The 13,373-nt window shown below is 43.5% G+C and overlaps 1 protein-coding gene across 10 annotated transcripts in view; it reads left to right on the forward strand.

The window, feature by feature from the left end:
* Positions 1-13,373, forward strand: part of TNRC6C (trinucleotide repeat containing adaptor 6C) — a 93,734-nt gene that overhangs the window by 49,113 nt on the left and 31,248 nt on the right. For 9 of the 10 annotated variants that reach the window (XM_065647500.1, XM_065647505.1, XM_065647506.1 and 6 more), the window contains one exon: positions 9,166-11,757. In XM_065647500.1, coding sequence (XP_065503572.1) covers positions 9,166-11,757 — 2,592 coding nt within the window. Of the gene's footprint in view, positions 1-3,617; positions 3,727-9,165; positions 11,758-13,373 lie in introns of those variants that run through there. The other variant, XM_065647508.1, reaches the window with a different exon arrangement.

Raw genomic sequence — 13,373 nt, forward strand, 5'->3', positions numbered from 1 at the left:
AAGGGAGTAACGTCGTGTGAAAATAATCAGAAAGCTGAATTTGTACAGCTCAACAAACAGGTATCACACCACAACAAACATATAAAACAAAGAAGTTTGTAGCTTTTAGGAAAAAAACCCAAAGAACAAAAAGACAACATTTTCTTAAGTCAATTATTGAAAGGAAGGCCAAGGGAACTGGTCTGACGTTCAACAGGGAGAACCATTGATCAGTGGCATCAGGAATACTTCAAATGGTTTTCCCTTCGTCTATGAACTAATGATTGACTTAGAACCAGGGCTACAGTGAGTCAGAGTACTTAAGGCAAGAAAATATTTCAAATTGTTTAGAAGTGATGAAGTTCATAGTAGACTACATTGAGGATGGGTTGGAGCAATCTGGCCTGCCAGCATTCTTTCAGAGCGCGAGAACGTGAAAACAGAAAATAAACCAACCAGTGTTAAAAGTTGAGAAAGGGGAGACCGGGGATTTACAGATCAGTGATTGTAATCCACTAGAATGATATTGGAAAAAAATAACCAAAGCAGCTATTTCTGTGCATTTAGAACTGTGCAAGAGAGAAGAACAGAGCCAGCTTGGGTTTGTGGAGAGCAGGTCATGCCAAAGGAGGGTAGTTCCTGTCAGCACTGCGAAATGGGAGGGAAAGTCATGTCCTAGAAGTTGACTTTGTGCTTTTAACAGTGCCCCAGAAGATTTTCTCCCACTGGATGTGTGGTGATGTAAATACGTGGGAAGTATAAGATTAAACTAGTGCAAGAAGTGTCACAGCTGCTCAGGAAGCTGTAGACAGGGAGTTGCTATCAGTCCTTATTGGCAAAGCGAGAACATTTTGAGTGAGTGCAAATTTGTACTCTTTGATATTTCCATCAATCTTTTGGCAATAAACAACAGCCTTCATTACCAAAGTAGAGAGAGGCAACTGTAAGGCAAAATTACGATATGGAATAGTGCTGGCAAAATTCTGTAATTGAATGAGAGATAAAGAAAAGGGAAAAGTTCTTTAATTTAGTCAGAGCAGCTCTGTACACAAATACAGTTATGTGAGCATCACACTGCAAAAACGGATCTGGAGTTGGTCACAGGGTAGACCAGATCAATGCTGTCATGCTGTTGAAAAGAAGACAAATGTGCTGAGGGAAATAAATACTGCTTTCCGTGAGGCCCTTCTGATAAAGCCTCTGAATATTGAGTCCAGTTTGGGATACTGTGCTTTCAGAAGGAAGGGAAGAACAGCAGAGGAATGCAACAGGAGTGAGTAGAGATCTTGAAAACAAGCCTTGCAAAGAGTGAAGGAATTGGAGGTGCTAAGTCGAAGAAAGACTGGCATTAGAAATGCACAAACACCTAAATGACTGCTGCAAGGATGAAAATTATATGTTCTGTATGCCTGTGATGGATTAGATAAGAAGTCATGGACTTAAATTTCAACAAGGAAGATGAAGGTTAGACATTAGGAAAAATGTGCCAAGATGAAAGCTATCTTAGAGGTGAGACAAAGCCCAGGGGAAGGTGCAGTCCCTCTTACCTGAGGGCTTCCTCGTTGGGTTGGGTGAGTGTCACTGATGTCAGGAATAGTTCCTTAGACCCAGCGAGTGGTCTGCATGACCTCTCTAATCCCCTTTTTTAATCTTCAGGGCTGCAGTGGGACCTGGGCTTGAGTTTGGTGCCAAACTTTGGGGTGGGCTCTGGCGCTGCCTTGGGGTTCTGCGTTGCCTTCCCCTGTACCCTGCCTGGAAAACAGAGGCCTCTTGAATTTAGAAGTACCTGCCTCCATAAGTTGAAGTAGATTTCAGTAAGTTTACAATATGAATAAGAAAAATAGAAGCAACATGTGAATGTGTCTTACATTCTCTTCCAGTTTTGACATGCCATTTTAACTAATGGAAACTTCAAACATGCATAGCTGATATAAAGGAATATAACAATCCACAACAATATTTTGATTTTAAAGTTATTTCAAATTTGACTCTCCAGCATAGTTTGTAGTTGCATTTGAAATAGTTTTCTAAATGAAAACAAAACCAAGCAGATTTGATTTTCATTCATCTGTTGTTCTTAAAATGAGGTTAAACCCGTCCAGTATTTAGAGACTATTGCAAAGAAACATGTCTTCAGAAGGAAACCAACTATTTTCAGGAGTACTTTAGTGGAACAGTTCTTGAGCCAAGAATAGCAGCAGCGATTGTGCTTTGGTAGTGAAGTGGCAGCAATTCTGAGAATGCAGCCAGACCTTTAAAGAGACATGAGTTGTGTGCAAGCCAGTGCAAAAGGATGACACTGCTCAGGTGAACACCTGACAAGAATTGAAACAGCAAATTTAAAACGTGCTCCGCTTACTGTGTAATTAATATGTATTTGGGGCAGATAGGAGGAGGAGGAAGAGCAAAGAAGCGAGCAGGGGAAATAATTGCAAAAGAGTGTATTAGACATACTGAAAGCTTGTTTGTAAATGATCCTTTGGAATTTGTATATATGCATTGAAAAAAGTTCTCTACATGTGTTCTTATAGAATTTGTGATGAAAACATTAATCTTCCCCCCCCCCCCCCACCTTCTGTTCACACTCTGCATGTTCAAATGCCTCAAAGAGAGCCAGCCCCCTCCAGCCTGCGGTTGGGAAAAGATGGTGCGTCCCCCCTTCTGCGGGACGCAGAGAGTGCCCTGGTCTGTGGTGTTCAGGGCAGTTTTTGTGTTTATAAACAGCAGTGCCTTTGATTAATACGCTCGCATGTTTGCCACTTAGATCTTTTTGCGATAGAGGCAGGGAAGTCATTAGGGGCTTGGCAGCAGGCCCATGTGCAGCTGGGGCTGCTGCTCCCCCAACAAGGCGGGAGCTGCCGAGGCGCTGGCAGTGGGGCAGGCAGGAGGGGTCGGTGGGGCAGGCAGGAGGGGTCGGTGGGGCAGGCAGGAGGTGTCTGGGGCAGGAGGGGTCGGTGGGGCAGGCAGGAGGGGTCGGCAGGGCAGGCAGGGGGTGTCGGCGGGGCAGGCAGGGGGTGTCGGCGGGGCAGGAGGGGCCGGCGGGGCAGGCAGGAGGGGTTGGTGGGGCAGGGGGTGTTGGTGGGGCAGGAGGGGTCGGCGGGGCAGGCAGGAGGGGTTGGTGGGGCAGGAGGGGTCGGCGGGGCAGGAGGGGTCGGCAGGGCAGGAGGGGTCAGCGGGGCAGGCAGGAGGGGTCGGTGGGGCAGGCAGGAGGGTTTGGCGGGGCAGGGGGTGTCGGTGGGGCAGGAGGCAGGAGCCACTGCCCGCGCAGGCGGTCGGCAGCGCCCGCGTCTTCTCTTGGCTGACTTTCAAAACCAGAAGAAAAGCAGCCAGGCTGCTAATTGTAGCTGCGTCCTGAAGTGAAAATGTTTTGTGACAGTTGAAAGAATTTAAAGAGGAAGGAAGATCGGTTTAGTGTCAGCTGCAATTAGATAATCAAAGCTTAAAAACCCCACTCTGTTGATACCCTCACCTAGAGCGGGGGAGCGGAGCGAGGGAAGGGGGAGGCGGGCTGTGTGTGGAAAGGGCATTTCCACAGCCAGTGCAGCCGAGGCCCGAGCGAGCTCGCAGGTTGTCTGGGCGCTTGCTCGCACAGAGCGATTTTCTTGGCAGCTCTACAGGATGAGGCTCACACTGTACACAGCCGACATATTGAAGCCGAGAGCCCTGGAGAACGTAGATGCAGGAGTAGAAACAGCTCTGCACACAATGTAGCGTCTCCTAGGATGGTTGGGCGACTCCTTTCTTCAGGTATTTTATTACCCATCAGCCCTTTTTAGAGCCAAAAAAAAAAAAAAAAAGGAAAGTAACCCTAACCCTGAGAAAATAGCATCTGCTTCTGTTAAATCAATTTATTACATAACATTTCAGAGCGAGCGCAGCAGCACAGCGTCCTAAGCTTTTGGCTGCATTTCAGGTTTGATAAAATGGCGTCTTCGCAGCGAGCTGCTTGCTAAAGATACATTGCACTGAGCAGAAAAATGCTGTTATTTGATGTTTTCTACTGCTGCTTTTGTTTTGGAGAGGTAGCACTTAGTGAAATCTCTACTAATAATGAAAAATGTTTAGTTTTGCTTGTGTTCTTAATGCATTTAGAAGCTTTCAGCATCAGAGGAAAGGAACTACATTTTAATGTTGTGGTGCAGAAAATTAAAACAGGATAATAGGCTTTCCCTCTTGTGTACTTAACTATGGTTTAGTTTTAAAATAAATAAAGCTGCTTTATTCAGTGCTTCCATCTCTTTTGTGTCTTTCCACATTATGTACGCTGTTCAAGATTTCAGCTTGCTAACATCTGTGGGGCTTGCTGTAAGTCAGCTTTGTAAGTGGCTTCAAAGAGGTGACAGCTTTGAAATGTGTCCCTTGCCTCAGCGAATGCATAGAGCTGGATGTAGCAGGCAACCCGAAATATTAGCGCTACAGTTCCCAGATTTTCTGCTTTATTTTATTTTATTCTTTAGAGTAGGTGCTTGTGTCATCTTTTCTTTTTCTCTCAGGAATTAGCCTATGTTTGATCCAGCACTTAAAATGTTTCTGGAAATTCTTATTTAATTCAAACTTTAAAAAAAGAAAATAATAGTCTTTTAAAGATCTGCTCATGTTGAATTGAAAACTGTTTCTTCTGGGGAGAGAAAGTAATTTGCCCTTTTTTCCTGATTTCCTGCTGACGATCACTAACCTTTGTGTGACAAGTAAAACCCCAGCAGGCCTGTCACTGGCCTTGGGGATTTTTCTGTCTCCTGCGTGTCAAAGCAAACAACAGCGCTGTCCGTGATCTGTCCTCTGGGCAGGACGGGACGAGCCCATGAACCTGGTTGGTGTTACGCTGACATGAGCTGAAAAATAAAACTAGGAATAAGAGAGAGAGTCACTAGTAGATCTGATTTAAAATTGGACGGGCAAAACTTATTATTAATGTGGTTCTCATTAAAAGTTTATCCCAGGCTTTGCCATTGCTCACCCTCTCCATACATCGGCTCCTAAATCAGCTGAGTGTTATGTTATAGTTGAGGATGCAGAATTTTACCAAGCAGCGTTTGAACTAATGACAGTAATGGAAGTTCTGAAGATAGAGTTTCTTTTAGCTCAGCTGAATAAAAATGAAAAATGTTACTGTAAATGACATTTTCAGAGGAGGATTGAAGCTTTGGGTAAAGTGCTTGTGCAGGCAAAGTGTTTTGCTTGTATAAGAAATGAACAGCTTCTCCCATTTCACTCCAGTCATACTTTACATTTGTAATCTATGTAAACATGAAACTGATTTTGTAAGTGATTATTCATGTTCATTATCAAACACAGCCAAAATGTTTTCTATTTTTAATACGTACTAAATTGAAGTTGGTACTGGGTACAGTGTAGAATAACACCAGCAATCTCCTCCCAGCTCATTAAAGATATTATTTGAAAAACAAAACAAAATACAGCCCTCATGCTTATTGGTAGCGCTGATGCATTTTTCAGGTAGTGTGAATGATTGCAATTTGACAGAAGTTGTATGCTTGTTTAAAACAACTTAGAGCTGTTATTTGCAGATTATTTTTTCCTTCCTGATTGCTGAAGAAACGTTGTTAATCAAGGGAACCATATTTTTTAAAAAAGATGCGTAATTAAGTTTTTCAAACACAAAGTTCTAATTTAAAACTCAATTTCACTTTGCGGTGTACCTGCACCAGGATTTCCTGCCACCAAATACCTGCGGTTGCTGTTCCTGAGGTTTTGTTTAAAGTCTTTGCTCGGTTCAGAGGAAGGATAGAAGTGCTTCTGGTGGACTGTGGTGCCTTGTGTCTGACCTTTGCGTAAATAAAGAGCAACTGATTCTTAAGAATTCTTTTTCTAAATGTGTTTCCCATTTCTGTCTTAACAGCTTTGAAAATAAAAGAAAATACTGGCAATTTTTATGAAGAGTTGGTTTCCTAGAAAGTTGCAGGAAATTTCTGTGTTCAAAAAAAACAACCAACCGAACAAAAAATTCTCTAGATTTAATAATGTAAAATATTTCGCTTTCCTTATTTTTCCCTGATGTTTAAAGTCCTTATGGATTAAGTAGGACTGTGCTACTCTTTGGTTATTTAAATTATAGGAACGATATTTTAATCTAGGGAAAATGGAAAATCTTTTGGTTATTTGCTTGTAGAGACGAGAATATAAAAAGTTCTCTCTTCAGCAGAGTCACAGTTTTTGCATCTTGCTCTTTATATTGTGATATTTTTTTTTCCTTTATCTGTCCTGTTTCTTCCAAGTTTTAGAGCAGCAGCCTTGGTGTTAAACTAACTGTTCCAGTAACTGTTTGGACACAGCGAAGTTATTGCATGTCTCTGGTTTTGTTCTTTTTCTTTTTTGAATCTGTGACTTGTGAAAGGTACCAGGAAGGCGCAGCACAGGTACACGGCTTATTTTATGTCACCTAAAAAAATTCTCGTAATCCCGGTCAAAGTAACCATGTTCTGATCACTCAGTGGTTATTGTTGGGGGTATAATCTGAATCTCAGTAACAAGAACTATGCTGCTGGTACACGAAAAGGAGGAATTATGAGTTGCAAACCAAAAGCGAAAGGGTTTGAACTGCTGCCACGCCAGATGTACCGGGTGCGGTACGGTGATGTGCTTATCCCAGCTGAGACATTTGGCCATTTTCTGCTTTTAACGTGGGCATCTCTTGGTCTTCATAGTTCTCACCCCTCATAATTTTATTTTCTTCTCATTTATGTGACTGCTCTTCAAAATCCTGGAATCTTATTTAGTGAACCATTTTGCTCCCCACTCTCAGGAGTCTTTCGAAGCTGTTTTGTCATCTTCCCCTTCCAATCCCACCCCTTCCCGCTGTCTCCTGGCTGCTCTCAAACTTGAGCACCACTTTGACCACCATCCTTGGGGGAGAGGGTGAAGAGAAAGCAATGATTAAACCAGCAGCTCTCTTTCATCTCGTTGGTCCTAGTGCCGTTTTTGTGGGGTTTGAGACATCTCACACTGTGCTCTTGATCCTTCTTCTCACACCTGCCTTGCACAGACACTCTCTTGCCTTGAGCAGCACCATCCTGCTCCCTGGCACTCGCACATGTAGCTTAGATTTCAGCCTTGACAAGACCTTTCTATTGGAACAATGTATTTCAAGCCGCTTTAAAACCCTTCCGTCACGTCTGAACTGTAGTGCTGAATCTCACCACCCACAGTGTTGAAAAAAATCTCGCATAACTCTTCTTATCTGGTTCCTTGCTTGCCTCAACTTCTTATCTTCTGGCCTGGCCTGCCGCGGCTTTTTTCCTTTGTTCGTTTCTGTTCTGCTAAGAATGCCGCTTGGCTCATTTTTCTGACCCTGTTGACCCTTTTAAAGTCGTTTGAATGGCTTTCTTTCACCTTCCGTGCCTTATCTGGGATTCTCGTCTCTGTTTAACACCTGTGCAGCAAACTTGGATTATCAGGTAAATTTTCAACCTACTTCCTTAGCTCTGCAATGTAACCGGTTGGCTTTATCCAGGACTAACGTGATGCTTTTCCTTTCTAGCCGTTGCACGTAGGGGAGAGGATCCACATAAATCCAAGTGGCTCCTTTCACCTTCTCTTTTGGATTTGTCACATGCTTTTCAATTATTTAGCTCTTTCTGTTGGGCTTTTCCTGGCATCACGAGAAGTCAGGTGATGAGCTAAGCCTGTTTTCCTTTCTCTGACATTCATACTTTGTCTTCAATTGATTTATGTTAAAAAAATAAGGAAGGTGCACTCTCTCCTGGTTTGGTGTGTTCTTTCTTCATCTTGATAAATCTTCATGAGGCAACCAAGTAATCACCCCTCTTTCTTGAAAAGCTACAGATGAAATGTGTGAATGAGAAGACTTTGTCAAAGAGAGAGGACTTTTTATATTCTTGGAACAATTTTCTGCAGTATTAGAACACCTCTAATTGGAGGCAGTTAGAAGAGCTAATCACACCAAAATATTTGTGATTTAAATTAATGCATATTAGGCATCCACTGTTAACAGCTTATTTGGGAGGTTCGTTGCATCCATCTTCCCCGCAAAATATTCTTCTTATTAAAATAATAAAAAATAAGAAGTCATGTTTCTACAGATTTACAGCAAGTAAAAATTAATGACATCTGAAACTTTTAACTTACACGTATGAAGTTTTGTCATTTATTTAGACAAGCAGTTAAGAGGATCTGTTCTGTCAATTGTCTCTAATATATATCCCTGGAATCAAACTGAATTACTTGCTATAAAACTATCAAAAGAAACTAAAAGGAGTAATCTGTACTAGAAATCTTGTAGAGAACAATCAGGATAGAAAGTAAATGCAAAAACTTGACCTAAGCTTGAGTTCTTAGCACGAGATGTGTCTTCCAGTTTTATTTTGTACTCTAGCAAGCAATTCGGATGCTCAAGAGCTTTTGTTTAATTTTTGGGGTTAGCATCAATGTTCGAGGATGTGGGAGATGCTCAGAAAAGACTGCGTTCTATCTATCTTACAACATAGCATTGATTTTCATTGCTTCGGGGGGAAACTGGACTGTGTCTGCAAGTGCAAAAGCATGTTTAAACTGCACGTAAATCATAAGTTTCTTGACAGAACTGTTATTTAGAAATGCTCAAGTTCTCTGCTAAAATGTAAGATACAGTAGTGGTGTTTAAGTGTATAATTGACACTGAACACTGAAGGTAGCTGTCAGTATTTGTTCCTTGATTTGCAGGAAGGGTTGAAAACCTAAATGCAGTATGAATTTAATGTGTTGAGTCTGATGGGGATGTGGATGTAATATCTAATGGCAGGCAGACATTTTACATTTTGTATTGGATGTTCTTTCTTTGTGTTTCTCTGAAAACTGAGAATTGAATCAAAGTAGATGTAAGAGTCTGCTAGATATTTTTCTGGTTTTTTTCCAAATTTGCCTTTTAGATTTTTCACATAGGTTAGTGTATTTGCTATCCTTATTTATTGCCTGCTTGTCATGGTTACTAATATACTGAGGGATACAAAACACTCTTGTTGCTTTGTTCTGAAACTGAATCATTCCATTATTTTAATTGAGACTTCTGCCAGATTAAAAAAAAAAGCATCGTGCTTTATTGTGGTGAGGAAAATTACTATATTATGTTAGAGAATGTAGTCTACATTAGCAGGATGCAGTGCTGTGCCTAGCAATGTAAAATAGTGCTTGAACAGTGGACTCATTCTGAACCTTGTTGGATCCTTTCAGATCTCAGCCACAGTGGATTGGGAGACCATTATGAGAATTCCCACTGGGGACAGCAGCCCGCTTTCAGGAGTGAAGGCAACTGCAGCTGGGATAAAGTGATAATAGACAGGACTGACAAGGAAGCGTGGCCTTCCATTACCGGAGCTGAGACTGAGTCTGCCTCAGAATGTACTACAGACACTGACTCTGCCTCCAACTGTGGCTCAGAGAACAGTAGCATGGCTACAGGGAGTGCCCAAGGCAACTTCACTGGACATACAAAGAAAACTAATGGCAATAATGGCGCCAACGGAGCACTCGTCCAAAGCACTTCGAACCAGAGTGCCCTTGGAGCTGGTGGAGCAAACGGCAACGGCAACTCGGCCAGAGTGTGGGGGGTGGCCGGGGGCTCCGGCTCTGGCCTAGCTCACTGCTCTGCCAGCGGTGGGGATGGAAAGATGGACAACATGATGGGAGATGGTAGAAGTCAGAACTGCTGGGGTGCTTCCAACTCGAATGCTGGCATTAATCTTAACCTTAACCCTAATGCCAATCCAGCTGCCTGGCCTGTACTTGGACATGAAGGAACTGTGGGAGCAGGCAACCCTTCCAGTATTTGCAGTCCGGTCAGTGCCATAGGTCAGAACATGGGCAACCAGAATGGGAACCCAACAGGCACCTTAGGTGCTTGGGGAAACTTGCTGCCGCAAGAGAGCACAGAACCACAAACGTCCACTTCTCAGAATGTGTCTTTCAGCGTACAACCTCAGAACCTTAACACTGATGGACCAAATAACACTAACCCCATGAACTCTTCACCAAACCCTATCAATGCAATGCAGACAAACGGACTGCCGAACTGGGGGATGGCCGTTGGCATGGGGGCCATCATCCCGCCCCACCTGCAAGGCCTTCCTGGTGCTAACGGAACATCAGTTTCTCAAGTCAGTGGGGGCAGTGGTGAAGGAATGGGCAGTTCAGTGTGGGGGATGTCCCCAGGTAATCCTGCCACAGGAAACAGCAATTCTGGGTTCAGTCAGGGGAATGGAGACACTGTGAACTCAGCATTAAGTGCTAAACAAAATGGATCCAGCAGTGCTGCGCAAAAGGAAGGAAACGGCGCGAGCGCCTGGGACTCGGGGCCTCCTTCTGGTCCCGGGGTGCTCGCGTGGGGCAGGGGCGGTGGCAACGGCAGCGTGGGCAGTATGCATTCTGGAGCTTGGGGCCACCCCAACCGTAGCACCAGTAACGGGGTGAACGGTGAATGGGGCAAGCCCCCCAACCAGCATTCCAATAGCGACATCAATGGGAAAGGATCAACAGGGTGGGATGGCTCTAGTGTTAGCAGTCCGAATCCTGCCATGCAGCAGGGCAACGAACAAATGAACTCTTGGGCCAAAGCTGCGGCGTCTGGCACCACAGCTAGCGAAGGGAGTAACGACAGCGGCGGGAGTCAAAACGAAGGCGGTACCGGGAGGGAGGGAGCTGGAGAGGGCAGGAGGAGAGACAAAGGGATGATAGACCAAGGGCAAATTCAGTTGCCAAGAAATGACCTTGACCCCAGGGTCCTGTCCAATACGGGGTGGGGACAGACCCCTGTAAAGCAAAACACTGCCTGGGAATTTGAAGAGTCCCCAAGGTCTGAACGCAAGAATGACAATGGAACAGAGGCCTGGGGTTGTGCAGCTACTCAATCTTCAAACTCAGGGGGGAAGAACGATGGGTCCATCATGAACAGTACAAATACCTCTTCAGTATCTGGGTGGGTCAACTCTCCACCGGCAGCTGTTCCAACAAATACAAGTTGGGGAGACAATAACAACAAAGCACCAAACGGCCCAGGGGGGTGGGGAGAGTCAGCAAGCTCTACTACTGTTAATAATGCTGCTGCTGCCAAAAGCGGCCACGCTTGGAGTGGGACCGCAAATCAGGAGGACAAATCACCTACCTGGGGTGAACCTCAGAAACCCAAATCTCAAAACTGGGGAGATGGACAGAAATCAAACCCAAGCTGGACTTCAGGAGGTGGTGACTGGACAGATTCATCGTCTGTTCCTGGACACTTGGGTGATGGGAAGAAGAATGGATCTGGATGGGATTCTGACAATAGGTCGGGGTCTGGCTGGAACGATTCCACAAGGTCTGGGACCAGCGGGTGGGGAAATGGCACAAACAGCAAGGCTAATACAGGTACAAGTTGGGGGGAATCTTTAAAGCCAGGCCCCCAACAAAACTGGGCTAATAAACCCCAGGACAGCAATGTGAGTAACTGGGGAGGAGCTGCTTCTGTCAAACAGACGGGGTCAGGGTGGGTTGGTGGGCCAGTGCCAGCCAAACAAAAAGAGAACTGTGAGGCAACTGGCTGGGAAGAGCCATCTCCACCGTCCATTCGCCGCAAGATGGAAATCGATGATGGTACCTCAGCTTGGGGCGACCCAAATTACAACAACAACAAGACTGTAAACATGTGGGATAGAAATAATCCTATAATTCAGAGCAGTACCACAACCAATACCACCACCACTAGCACCATTATCAACACAAATATGGTTGAACCTCAGCCATCGCACCAGTCAAGTGCCCAGCCGAACCGGTCCCCACTGCTTGGTCCAGGTATGAAAATAGTTTTATAATATACTTTATGCCAGTACTGATTACTGAAGGCTGTCTGGCCTGCTCACTGTGTAGTTACCCGTCCTGTATTTATGTCATACAATAAGTTCATTCATTTACTCTGAAGCGGCGTTAACTTTTGTCTTGAGGGCAGAACTGTGGAACCTGACACACAAACTTGCACGGTCCAGTGAACTTAAGAAAGGCTTGAAACAACACCCAGTCAAAATCATGCTGGATCCTTGCATTGCTGATCCCTATTTATCTCTTCAGGCCTTCCACAGTTCTTAGCATTTTCTTGTAGTTCAACCACTTGAGAGTTCGGGGTCGTCTTGCTACTTTTTTCGCTTATTTGTTTCTGTTACCGTCTCTTGGGCATTGTTCTTGTTTAGACACTGTGCATCTGTTTCTTTTCTATAAACCATATTTCTTTGCAATAGATGTTTTTCAACAACTGCATGAATCTAGATGGTTGCTGTTCCTCTGTTATCTTTTATGAAGAAACAGTTCTCTTCCATAGTTCAGGTTTCAAGCACGTGTAGTATCCTGGACTTTCATGTGATTCTCATAAAGCCGGATTGGTAAAAGATGTTAATATTCAGGGTGGCTGGGAAAAGTCATTATAACTTCAGCTGGGTTCCAAAGAAAGTTTTTAAGCATTTAGAAATTTTTCTAATCAAAGATGAGATGCTGTTGTAGACAAGCAGCAAGGAATAAAAATGGGGGAAAAAATGAGAGAAATGCTTAGGAGGGAGGTATTTAAATAAAACTTACCAGCAGCCCTGCTCTGTATCATGACCACAGACTTCTCAAAATAAATCCAATCTTGCAATGCACTTTAAAATTCTTCATTGGATTTTTGTCTCCAAGTTTTTGTTTCGTCTTGGTCATGGCTAAATATTGACTTTTTTACTGTGTTTTTCTCCAAGTGGGATTTGTTCTACTTCTCTTATTTCCATCATTTTTCTCTTTGATGTTTTGAAATAATTCAAACTTTAATGTCTGTGTAAAAATAGTCTCATATTCCCTCGTCTGGTCAAATATTTTAATAGTTGAGTGTTTCTATTTTAATAAAACAACATGTTCTCCAGAAAGAGAAATCTTTAAATAGGTTTGTACTTGTCAGTCCAACACATGCGATCTGTAATTCGTTTACTTTAGACTTATTTCATCCATATTTAAAACTTTACCCATGAAGCTGACAATTGAAACTTCTGATCTGTAGAGGAGGTATCATGAAAGTGGGTTTTTGTTTGGTTTTGGGTGGGTTCTTTTTTCGTTAAGCTGATTTGTGGATAATTACATCTGTGCTTGTAAAACTGGTCACATACAGCAAGGTATTGTTAATGCTGTTCAAATAATCTAACACCTTGCAGAGGAAAGTTTACTGCTTTGCCAATCACTTTATCGTTCGCTGTTATTCAGGGAATATCATGAATAAGAAGCCCTGGATTCTGTTCTGTGTTAGCTGTAAGATGGCACAGTTACGAGTGCTGAAAGCAAAGAAGTGGGTTCTGATTTTGCTGTACATCTAGTTTGCTGTTCACAAAGGAGTGACAGTCCATTTTGAGTTTTAAGTTTATACTGTATTAGTTTAGAAACGGAGGCCAAGTTAC

The sequence above is a fragment of the Caloenas nicobarica genome, chromosome 18 (assembly GCF_036013445.1).
Source record: "Caloenas nicobarica isolate bCalNic1 chromosome 18, bCalNic1.hap1, whole genome shotgun sequence".
Classification (NCBI taxonomy): domain Eukaryota; kingdom Metazoa; phylum Chordata; class Aves; order Columbiformes; family Columbidae; genus Caloenas; species Caloenas nicobarica.